We start from the raw sequence: 12,620 nt of genomic DNA, 5'->3' as shown, positions 1-12,620 counted from the left end.
ATGTAACTGCTTTCACTGTGAACCACTCATTATTATTTAGTCTGTCAGCTTTGATAAAGTCAGTGGGGTTGTTGTTGTAGGCCTTAAGAAACACAACTATGCAGGGCACTCATATAGAATTACCACTTTTTGTACAAAATGCAAATTCCTGTTCACTCTGATTCATATCAGATCAAACAAGTGGAAAAATGAGGTGACTGCTGCCGAGATGTCATGTCCTGCACACCATCACCGCAACCCCTTTTTGAGAGAATGGAGATTTCTGACTGATTAGCTAGATTGACTCTGCTCATAAAATACTCCACACAAAACTCTGTATGCCAACACACAATCAAACCACTTGCCAGAATAATTTGTTTTATGTTTATTTAATTTTAGGATTCACAGACTTTCCCCTTCCCAAAAAAATATATATATTATCTGCATTTAGCAGGCATATGTTGGAAATTCTATCAAAAGGAACATATTTTGAAAGTTGTGAATTGAGGTTCTATAGTAATAGTTTTCCACCTATCCTTGATGTTGTGCCAGAATTACTTGAGTTGCATCACAACTGAATTTATAATATTGGAATTATCTGAAACAGGAGAACTCAGAGATTCTGTTGGTTCCGCTCTTTGGATCTGCTCAGCAGATAATGCCAAAGGCAATTAAGGTCACCAAAGGTCATCAACCTTAAAGGTCATTAACCTGGAACCATGCTAACAGGAAAATGAAATATTCAGTCATAGTTTTTTGCATCCAACTGTCCATTGTCCACTGTTGTTGAAACAGGTTTGTAGTTCTGAATGACACAGAGACTAATATGACCTTAAAAGCAGAGATGGTGGGTTACCTAATGTCATTACAGACTTCTGATATACTGCAAATCATGAGGTTCTTTTACCTGACCCATGGCATCCAGAGTGTCTGAACCTACTGACCCATTAGAACAAAAGGTATGCCAGTTTTGATTTACAATTTTGAAACATGAGTTAAATTTCTAACAATTATAACCAAGCACCAGACTGTTTTTTTCAACGTTTTGTAATAAAATTTGATAATTACAGCAACTTCCTTCACATTTGTTTCACAGTTACAATAAGGTCATAATGATACTATAGATATGCTCTCTTATTACAAATACACATCAAGGTCTACAGCACAGCAACACAATGGTCTGAAGGGAAACCAGGGCTATTTTACAGCCCAATTCTATCAGCAATGTATTGGAAATATGTCAGGAAATATTCAGCCAAGGTCTCTCTCTTCACCGGCACAGTATAACCAGATGAGTTGATGATGATTAGCTTTAATATGTTCATATCGCCCCCACTACACAGATGTGAACATTGCATCATGTGTGGGATCATTGGGCACCTATTTTCATTAGTTCTGTCTCCTTGCCACATGATTTTCCTGGATAAATCCACTGCACTTAATAATAATAATAATAAATGTTGTCTTTTATAAATATATTTAAATAGTTCAGGTAACACTTTTTTGTTTTGTCATCTTGTACAATTTAATATTCTTGTTTTTTTGGGTTGACCAACTTGTAAGACGTTGGACTCTAGCAATATTATCTTGTTTGCTGTGGTAAGAATGAGTGCAACAGCTGCTGAGGTACATACAAATGTCAGAAAATAATGATGAGTTAAGATGGGCCCATCATCTCTCACTGACACAGATACTGTCATGTTGGCTTGTGTCCCAGATTGCAACATATGATTCAACCAATACTTTTTGCCATTTTACTGTCAGTCTCTCCCTTCCTGGCCATCTCTTTCCACCTGGCAATCTCGCCATCCCTGTCTGAACGATTAGGGTAGGATGCAGTTCTGATGCAATACTAGAGGAAATCAGCCTGCAGATTGGCAGAGAGTTGACTGACAGTCACCTCGCCGTAGGTGGAGCCGGTCAGTATGCAGGCACTCCTCTGGGACGTGGTTCCTGTTTGGCAAGGAGCTCCATCCTCAGCACAGTGCAGACACGCCACGGGGCTCTCTGGCTGTCCGTATGAGATGCTCATTTCCTTGTTGTTTCTCTGGGATGGTTGTGATATGGAACCAAAGGGGTCTTTCTGTTCAGGCCGGGGACTGCCCCTGCAGATCCTATTGCGGAATGTGGACGTGTCTCGGCAAAGACACTTGCGGAAGTTGGGTTTGCACAGCAGGTAGACCATAGGGTTATAGATGGTAGACGATTTGGCAAAGATGGCCGCCAAGGCGAAAGCAGCAGGCGGCACGATGGTGGCATCACCAAATGCCGCCCACATGGCCACTATGGCGTAAGGGCTCCATGCACCAAGGAAACCGATGCATACTGCTACCGACAACTGTTCAGAAACACACATAATTAAAAACATTTCTGCATATATAAATAGGCATAAACATTGAATGAATGTTCAATATTACTTTACTTAAAATCTGCCGGTATAATGCATTATAACTTTGTCACAGAACCTGCAAACTATACTCGTCTATCCACACATAGAATTGCATAATCCCTGAACTGTTGATGTTGTTGTTGTGAACTGGACTGATGACACAGGGATACCCTCTGACCTTGACAATGAGGCTGTGTGCATTGGTGGTTTTGGTTTGGGACGACACATGCTGCTGGACGGCCCGGCGAGAACCGCGCACCGTCAGCAGGATGAAGGTGTAGGAGAGGAAAATGATGGTGCAGGGCAGAGCGTAGCAAAAAAGGAACAGGCAGACGATGTAGGACAGGGCTGACAGCTGGTGGTTGGGCGCGTGCCAGTCAATGCAACAGGCAGTGCCATAAGGCTCGGGCCCGTAGTGTCCCCACTGTGTCAGGGGACTGATGGCGAACACAGAGGCGTAACACCACACAGCCACCACCAGGACGCAGGCATGGGACGAGGAGAACTTGTTACCTGGGGATGGAAAATGGGACAAAGGGGGAAAAGGAAGGCGGAGAAATGTGCATTTTGACATAAGATTGTGCGTTATTCATCTCTAAGGGGCAAATTAGTTAGCATCCGTTTTAACAGACTATTTCACCATCTCAGAGATTAACGTACGGTAAAAAAGAAAGGTTTGATCATATCCCATTGACATCTAACTCACCATAGTTAGGGAAGCTGACTTTGAGGCAACAGATGGAGGAGAGAGCTGTGAGGTTGGTCAGACTGCACAGACCAAACAGAACTCCACACATAGCATAGAACTGACAGGTGATCTCATCAAACAACCACCTACACAGTGGAGAGAGATGAGAGTTAGGCAGTATAAAATGTTATATTCCTTCATTATCATAACTCAGAATAACAGTGAGAGAGAGATGAGAGTTAGGCATTATAAAATGTTATATTCCTTCATTATCATAACTCAGAATAACAGTGAGAGAGAGATGAGAGTTAGGCATTATAAAATGTTATATTCCTTCATTATCATAACTCAGAATAACAGTGAGAGAGAGAAACAAGTGTCTTTGTGTAGTTTTTTGGTCCATGAGCCAGAAGAGAGAAAGAATATGACGAACTTGTGAGCGAATGCAGAGGGAATGGCCAGAGGGAATAAAGACAGGGTCATCCCAAGGTCGCTGATGGACAGGTTAATGATGAAGAACTCGGCCGGCTTCAAGGACAAGCGCTTACGATACGCAACAAGCATCAAGATGCCATTCCCCAGGAGAGACAGAACACCTAGAAGAGAAAGAGAATGAAATATGATCAAATGAAAAAGAGAGAAGGACATCCGAAGACATAGATGAAGAATTATGAATGTGAAAATCTGAGGGTATACATCCAGGCATAAAGCATATCCAGTACTCTGAATGGATTGATTGTATATGCCTTTTCTCTTCATTTGAGCAGCATGTGGCTGTGACTGGATGACTAGCTAGTTGGAATTGAATTGACTAAAATGTGAGAATTTGTTGTGAGTGGATAAACAGTGAATAAATATGACCTCTTGTCAGTGAATATGAACTCACAGAATATGCTGTAGAGTGTGCCCATGAGGAAGTCAAGCTCCTTTGAGATTGTGGAGACAAACAGGGCTGTGTCTGAAGCATTTCCCATCTGGAGAAAGAGAGAAGGAGTGGAGGAAAGTGGACAGAAGGGAGTGTAACTGTTAGTCAGAGAACAGTAGCACAGTTAATTGACAATTATGTCATTACGTAATGTTTGCTAGCGTTAATTACAGCCACAAGTTCTCTTTGAATCAACTAATTTAATAATCAGTGAATGTGTGATGAGGGAAAACATCAGAGAGTGGACAAAAAGATCATGAAGGTGTGCAACAACAAAGGATTCGCTACGCTATTTTTGTTGTTCCATCTGGTCTACATTTAACTGCTTTGGATAAATATCAGAATTGGAAAGGTTTAAAGGCCCAATGCAGCCTTTTTAATATCAATATCAAATCATTTCTGGGTAGCAATTAATTACCTTATTGTGAAAGATTTCTGTTAAAATGGGTAAAAGTAGCTTTTTAGCTAAACACTATTTCTGAAGCAAGAATTTTGCTAGGACTGTTTGGGAGGACTTTGTTATTGGTCTATAAAAAATGTACCGCATGGTGATGTCAACAAGGAAAGCCAAAACTCCTGCCCATGAAAACCTGCTGATTTGATGGTCCTTTGTAGATTGTATTTTCAACCAGCAACTATCACGAATTAACACTGATCAAAAGTGTTCAGAATTGTACAGAGTTCATTTCATCAGCTGTTGTACAATGTGATATAAAACACAGGGGAAAAAACATTTTGACTGCACTGGGCCTTGAAATGAATTGAAACAACAACTGGGTTGAGCACTGAACCAAGCCTTTTGTTAAGAGTTCGAATGTGTGCGCTTCAGCCAGTAGCTGTTGATTTCCATGTGGAGTATGCTGGGGTAGATGTGTTAAGTGGACTGTACAGTTTTGGCCAAAAGTTGTGAGAATGACACAAATATACATTTTCACAAAGTCTGCTGCCTCAGTTTGTATGATGGCAAATTGCATATACTCCAGAATGTTATGAAGAGTGTTCAAATTAATTGCTATTAATTGCAAAGTCCCTCTTTGCCATGCAAATGAACTGAACCCCCCCCCCCCCCAAATATTTCCACTGCATTTCAGCCTTGCCACAAAAGGACCAGCTGACATCATGTCAGTGATCCTCTCATTAACACAGGTGTGAGTGTTGATGAGGACAAGGCTGGCGATCACTCTATCATGCTGATTGAGTTTGAGTAACAGACTGGAAGCTTCAAAAGGAGGGTGGTGCTTGGAATCATTGTTCTTCCTCTGTCAACCACGTTACCTGCAAGGAAATGAGTGCCGTCATCATTGCTTTGCACAAAAAGGGCTTCACAGGCAAGGATATTGCTGCCAGTAAGATTGTATCTAAATCAACAATTTATCGGATCATCAAGAACTTCAAGGAGAGCAGTTCAATTGTTGTGAAGAAGGCTTCAGGGCACCCAAGAAAGTCCAGGAAGCGCCAGGACCATCTCCTAAAGCTGCGGGATTGGGGCACCACCAGTACAGAGCTTGCACAGGGATGGCAGCAGGCCTCCTTTTGGAGGATGGCTTGGTGTCAAGAAGGGCAGCAAAGAAGCCACTTCTCTCCAGGAAAAACATCAGGGACAGACTGATATTCTGCAAAAGGTACAGGGATCGGACTGCTGAGGACTGGGGTAAAGTAATTTTCTCTGATGAATCCCCATTCCGATGGTTTGGGGCATCCGGAAAAAAGCTTGTCCGGAGAAGACAAGGTGAGCGCTACTATCAGTCCTGTGTCATGACAACAGTAAAGCGTCCTGAGACCATTCATGTGTGGGGTTGCTTCTCAGCCAAGGGAGTGGGCTCACATTTTGCCTAAGAACACAGCCATGAATAAAGAATGGTACCAACACATCCTCCGAGAGCAACTTCTCCCAACCATCTAGGAACAGTTTGGTGATGAACAATGCCTTTTCCAGCATGATGGAGCACCTTGCCATAATGCAAAAGTGATAACTAAATGGCTCGGGGAACAAAATATAGATATTTTGGGTCCATGGCCAGGAAACTCCCCAGACCTTAATTCCATTGAGAACTTGTGGTCAATCCTCAAGAGGCGGATGGACAAACAAAACCCACAAATTCTGACAAACTCTAAGCATTGATTATGCAAGAATGGGCTGCCAACAGTCAGGATGTGGTCCAGAAGTTAATTAACAGCATGCCAGGGCGGATTGCAGAGGTCTTGAAAAAGAAGGGTCAGCACTGCAAATATTGACTCTTTGCATCAACTTCATGTAATTGTCAATAAAAGCCTTTGACACTTATGAAATGCTTGTAATTATATTTCAGTATTCCATAGTAACATCTGACAAAAATATCTAAAGACACTGAAGCAGCGAATATTTGTGTCATTCTCAAAACTTTTGGCCACGACTGTACTATGCCATTGTAATAGAGGGAAATACAGCCTGGAACGTGTGTCTCTGCTAATACAGCCTGATTAGCTACAGTATTACCATACTGTATATCAGAGTAATCAGAGACACATGTTCCATACAGAGACAAACATGACAACTGAGTCTGGCTTTCAACTTACTCTTGATAGTTGTAATAGTAGAATGCACAAGATGCAATTTCTAAATTGGGTAGTGCACCATCAGTTTTCCTCGTGTCATGACAGTCATTGTATACCTTAGAGAGCTATTAACTTTTCAGAAATGTCCAGATCAACTAGTCTATTTCAGCTAACGTTTTTTAGTTAGGTTTTTTAGCCCATCGATTTTGTAGTAATGTTCGAGTCACTCAAATATCACATGAATACACATTGGAATTACCTTTAAATCTGCAACATTTTCTCTGCACCACATGCCAAAATGTGTAAAATTGCAGGAAATAAGCTATTTTCTACATTGTAGAATAATAGTGAATACATCAAACCTATGATATAACACATGGAATCATGTAGTAACCAAAACAGTGTTAAACAAATTAAAATATATGTTATATTTGAGATTCTTCAAAGTAGCCACCCTTATCAGCTTTGCACACTCTTGGCATTCATGACAGCTTTGGACACTCTTGGCATTCCCTCAACCAGCTTCATGAGGTAGTCACCTGGAATGCATTTCAATTAACAAGTTGTTAAAAGTTAATTTGTGGAATTTCTTTCCTTCTTAACGCATTTGAGCCAATCAGTTGTGTTGTGACAAGGTAGGGGTGGTATACAGAAGATAGCCCTATTTGGTAAAAGACCAAGTCCATATTATGGCAAGAACAGCTCAAAGAGAAAACAAGAGTCCATCATTACTTGAAGACATGAAGGTCAAGGCCTCCTGAGTGGTTCAGTCTAAGGCACTGCATCGCAGTGCTAGCTGTTCCACTAGAGATCCTGGTTCGAGTCCAGGCTCGAACCAGGATCGCAGCCAGCCGAGACCGAGAGACCCATGTCGCAGCCAGCCGAGACCGGGAGACCCATGGGGCAGTGTACAATTGCCCCAGCGTAGTCCGAGTTATGGGAGGGTTTGGCTGGCAGGGATGTCCCATCGCACTCTAGCTACTCCTGTGGCGGGCTGGGCGCAATGCACGCTGACACGGTCGTCAGGTGTACATTGTTTCCTCTGACACATTGATGCGGCTGGCTTCCGGGTTAAGTAGGCATTGTGTCAAGAAGCAGTGTGGCTTGGCTGGGTTGTGTTTCAGAGGACGCACGGCTCTCGACCCTCGCCTCTCCCGAGTCCGTACGGGAGGTGCAGCTATGGGACAAGACTGTAACTACCATGAAAGGGAGAAAAAATGTATTAATTTTAAAAAGACATGGTCAGTCAATCCAGAAAATGTCAAGAACTTTGAAAGTTTCCTCAGGTGCAGTCGCAAAAACCATCAAGCGCTATGATGAAACTTGCTCTCATGAGGACTGTCACAGGAAAGGAAGACCCAGAGGCTGCAGAGGATAAGGTCATTTGAGTTAACTGCACCTCAGATTGCAGCCTAAATAAATGCTTCACAGAGTAACAGACACATGTATTAAACTTAATTAGATGTATGAGACGTATTAGATCATACACTGTTTACCAGGGGGCAGGGCTACCGACGTTAAGGCTAATCTGAAGATGGTGCTGGCTAAAGCTAAAACTGGCGAGTGTAGAGAGTAGAGATATATTGTTATCTACGTCGGCACCAACAATGTTAGGATGAAACAGTCAGAGGTCACCAAGCGCAACATAGCTTCAGCGTGTAAATCAGCTAGAAATACGTGTTGGCATCGAGTAATTGTCTCTGGCCCCCTCCCAGTTAGGGGGAGTGATGAGCTCTACAGCAGAGTCTCACAACTCAATCACTGGTTGAAAACTGTTTTCTGCCCCTTCCAAAAGATAGAATTTGTAGATAATTGGCCCTCTTTCTGGGACTCACCCACAAACAGGACCAAGCCTGGCCTGTTGAGGAGTGACGGACTCCATCCTAGCTGGAGGGGTGCTCTCATATTATCTACCAACATAGACAGGGCTCGAACTCCTCTAGATCCACAACGAAGTAGGGTGCAGGCCAGGCAGCAGGCTGTTAGCCAGCCAGCCAGCTTAGTGGAGTCTGTCACTAGAACAGTCAGTGTAGTCAGCACAGCTATCCCCATTGAGACCGTGTCTGTGCCTCGACCTAGGTTGGGCAAAACTAAACATGGCGGTGCTCGCCTTAGCAATCTCACTAGAATAAAGACCTCCTCCATTCCTGACGTTATTGAAAGAGATCGTGATACCTCACATCTCAAAATAGGGTTACTTAATGTTAGATCCCTCACTTCAAAGGCAGTTATAGTCAATGAACTAATCACTGATCATAAGTTTGATGTGATTTGCCTGACTGAAACATGGCTTAAGCTTGATGAATTTACTGTGTTAAATGAGGCCTCACCTCCTGGTTACACTAGTGACCATAGCCCCCATGCATCCCGCAAAGGCGGAGATATTGCTAACATTTACGATATCAAATTTCAAGTTACAAAAATACAGACGCTTTTGTCTTTTGAGCCTCTAGTCATGAAATCTATGCAGCCTACTCAATCACTTTTTATAGCTACTGTTTACAGGTTTCCTGGGCCATATAAAGTGTTCCTCACTGAGTTCCCTAAATTGCTATCGGACCTTGTAGTCATAGCAGATAATATTCTAATTTTTGGTGACTTTAATATTCACATGGAAAAGTCCACAGACACACTCAAAAGGCTTTCGGAGCCATCATCGACTCAGTGGGTTTTGTCCAACATGTCTCTGGACCTACTCACTGTCACAGTCATACTCTGGACCTAGTTTTGTCCCATGGAATAAATGTTGTGGGTCTTAATGTTTTTCCTCATAAAACCTGGACTATCGGACCACCATTTTATTACGTTTGCAATTGCAACAAATAATCTGCTCAGACTCCAACCAAGGAGCATCAAAAGTTGTGCTATAAATTCACAGACAACACAAAGATTCCTTGATGCCCTTCCAGACTCCCTCTGCCAACCCAAGGACGTCAAAGGACAAAAATCAGTTAACCACCTAACTGAGGAACTCAATTTAACCTTGTGCAATACCCTAGATGCAGTTGCACCCCTATAAACTAAAAGCATTTCTCATAAGTAACTAGCTCCCTGGTATACAGAAAATACCAGAGTTCTGAAGCAAGCTTCCAGAAAATTGGAACGGAAATGCGCCACACCAAACTGGAAGTCTTCCGACTAGCTTGGAAAGACAGTACCGTGCAGTATCAAAGAGCCCTTACTGCTGCTCGATCATCCTATTTTTCCAACTTAATTGAGGAAAATAAGAACAATCTGAAATGCTTCCGTCTGGTTTTAGACCCCATCATAGCACTGAGTCTGCACTTGTGAAGGTGGTAAATTACCTTTTAATGGCATCAGACCGAGGTTCTGCATCTGTCCTCGTGCTCCTAGTCCTTAGTGCTGCTTTTGATACCATCGATCACCACATCATTTTGGAGAGATTGGAAACCCAAATTGGTCTACACAGACAAGTTCTGGCCTGGTTTAGATCTTATCTGTCGGAAAGATATCAGTTTGTCTCTGTGAATGGTTTGTCCTCTGACAAATCAACTGTACATTTCGGTGTTCCTCAAGGTTCCGTTTTAGGACCACTATTGTGTTTAATATATATTTTACCTCTTGAGGATGTCATTCGAAAACATAATGTTAACTTTCACTGCTATGCGGATGACACACCCTCGCTAGAAGCTTGTGTTTCAGACATAAGGAAGTGGATGGCTGCAAACGTTCTACTTTTAAACTCGGACAAAACAGAGATGCTTGTTCTAGGTCCCAAGAAACAAAAAGATCTTCTATTGAATCTGACAATTAATCTTGATGGTTGTACAGTCGTCTCAACTAAAACTGTGAAGGACCTCGGCGTTACTCTGGACCCTGATCTCTCTTTTGACGAACATATCAAGACTGTTTCAAGGACAGCTTTTTTCCCATCTACGTAACATTACAAAAATCAGAAACTTTCTGTCCAAAAATGATGCAGATAAATTAATCCATGCTAGCCTCCCTACACTGACTTCCTGTTAAGGCAAGAGCTGATTTCAAGGATTTACTGCTAACCTACAAAGCACTACATGGGCTGGCTCCTACCTATCTTTCCGATTTGGTCCTGCCGTACATACCTACACGTACACTACGGTCACAAGACGCAGGCCTCCTAATTGTCCCTAGAATTTCTAAGCAAACAGCTGGAGGCAGGGCTTTCTCCTATAGAGCTCCATTTTTATGGAATGGTCTGCTACCCATGTGAGAGACGCAAACTCGGTCTCAACCTTAAAGTCTTTATTGAAGACTCATCTCTTCAGTAGGTCATATGATTGAGTGTATGATTGAGTCTGGCCCAGGAGTGTGAAGGTGAAGGGAAAGGCTCTGGAGCAACGAACCACCCTTGCTGTCTCTGCCTGGCCGGTTCCCACTGGCCGGTTCCTACTCTCCACTGGGATTCTCTGCCTCTAACCATATTACAGGGGCTGAGTCACTGGCTTACTGGTGCTCTTCCATGCCGACCCTAGGAAGGTTGCGTCATTTGAGTGGGTTGAGTCACTGACGTGGTCTTCCTGTCTGGGTTGGCGCCCCCCCTTGGGTTGTGCCATGGCGGAGATCTTTGTGGGCTATACTCTGCCTTGTCTCAGGATGGTAAGTTGGTGGTTGAAGATATCCCTCTAGTGGTGTGGGGGCTGTGCTTTGGCAAAGTGGGTGGGGTTATATCCTTCCTGTTTGGCCCTGTCCGGGGGTATCATTGGATGGGGCCACTGTGTCTCCTGACACCTCTTGTCTCAGACTCCAGTATTTATGCTGCAGTAGTCTGTTATATCTGGAGTATTTCTCCTGTCTTATCTGGTGTCCTGTGTAAATTTAAGTATGCTCTCTCTAATCCTCTCTTTCCTTCTTTCTTTCTCTCTCTCGGAGGACCTGAGCCCTTGGACCATGCCTCAGGACTACCTGGCATGATGACTCCTTGCTGTCCCCAGTCCACCTGGCCGTGCTGCTCCTGCAGTTTCAACTGTTCTGCCTGCGGCTATGGAACCCTGACCTGTTTACCGGATGTGCTGCCTGTCCCAGGCCTGCTGTTTTCAACTCTCTAGAGACAGCAGGAGTGGTAGAAATACTCTGAATGATCGGCTATGAAAAGCCAACTGACATTTACTCCTGAGGTGCTGACTTGTTGCACCCTCGATAACTACTGTGATTATTATTATTTGACCATGCTGGTCATTTATGAACATTTGAACATCTTGTCCATGTTCCGTTATAATCTCCACCTGGCAGAGCCAGAAAAGGACTGGCCACCCCTCATAGACTGGTTCCTCTCTAGGTTTCTTCCTAGGTTTTGGCCTTTCGAGGGAGTTTTTCCTAGCCACCGTGCTTCTACACCTGCATTGCTTGCTGTTTGGGGTTTTAGGCTGGGTTTCTGTACAGCACTTTGAGATATCAGCTGATGTAATAAGGGCTATATAAATACATTTGATTTGATGATGTTTTGGAATTATTCAAACAAGAAAACGTTATTATTTAATTAATGCAGTAATGGAGCTTGTCAACAAACCACTTGTAAGTGATTAGTTGAGATCCCAACGACAAAAGATACCATGGCCGTATATAGCAAAGATACACTCCCTTCAGTCTACATGACAAACAACAGATGTATGGAATGGGTCACAAGGTTAAGATTTGTATGAAAGATACTTATAGTTCACAGCAGACAGTATCTGCTGTAAAACTGTTCTCATTATGTAGAGACCAGGGTATGGCCCCGGAGTCATCTCTCTCTGGTACCTTATAGAACAGAAACATTAACTCATGCTATGGAATGTGGTCTTGTTCGGCTTATCATCCAAAGACATCGTAAATCTTCCGTCAGTTTTAAGGCCCATCCTCAGTAGAACACACACCGATGAAAGTGTTCTAAGAACCCCCTATTATGTTTCTTAAAACATCCATTTGATGCAATAACAGCATTATAACATAATCTTGTAATTTCTGTTCTGACACACATCTCAACATCAACGGTTCAGAGGAGACTGCATGAGTCAGGACTTCATGGTCGAATTGCTGCAAAGAAAGCACTACTAAAGGAAGAGACTTGCTTGGGCCAAGAAACACGAGCAATGGGCATTAGACTGGTGGAAATCTGTCCTTTGGTC

General features: G+C 42.9%; 1 protein-coding gene across 1 annotated transcript; it reads right to left on the bottom strand.

The window, feature by feature from the left end:
- Window positions 1–349: 349 nt before the first annotated feature.
- Window positions 350–4,084, bottom strand: LOC135503651 (opsin-5-like). Its single transcript, XM_064921806.1, has 5 exons — window positions 3,943–4,084; window positions 3,490–3,652; window positions 3,075–3,202; window positions 2,547–2,881; window positions 350–2,317 (listed from the first exon to the last, which is right to left on the bottom strand). Exons 1-5 carry the CDS (start codon window positions 4,028–4,030, stop codon window positions 1,832–1,834), a joined length of 1,200 nt encoding a protein of 399 aa, XP_064777878.1. The 5' UTR covers window positions 4,031–4,084; the 3' UTR covers window positions 350–1,831.
- Between the last annotated feature and the right edge of the window lie 8,536 nt (window positions 4,085–12,620).

Source organism: Oncorhynchus masou, chromosome 18 (assembly GCF_036934945.1).
Source record: "Oncorhynchus masou masou isolate Uvic2021 chromosome 18, UVic_Omas_1.1, whole genome shotgun sequence".
In the NCBI taxonomy this organism is placed as follows: Eukaryota; Metazoa; Chordata; class Actinopteri; order Salmoniformes; family Salmonidae; genus Oncorhynchus; species Oncorhynchus masou.
Note: the sequence above shows the minus strand (reverse complement) of the source record. Positions and strands in the feature narration are given on the sequence as shown.

What these genes read in the sequence shown, in the direction of transcription:
- LOC135503651 (XM_064921806.1), bottom strand. Translation starts at nt 4,030, where the DNA reads ATGGGAAATGCTTCAGACACAGCCCTGTTTGTCTCCACAATCTCAAAG. An exon ending in CCCTCTGCATTCGCTCACAA is followed by an intron (nt 3,203 to 3,489) that starts GTTCGTCATATT and finishes TCCACTGTGTAG; the next exon opens with GTGGTTGTTTGATGAGATCA. An exon ending in CACACAGCCTCATTGTCAAG is followed by an intron (nt 2,318 to 2,546) that starts GTCAGAGGGTAT and finishes GTTTCTGAACAG; the next exon opens with TTGTCGGTAGCAGTATGCAT.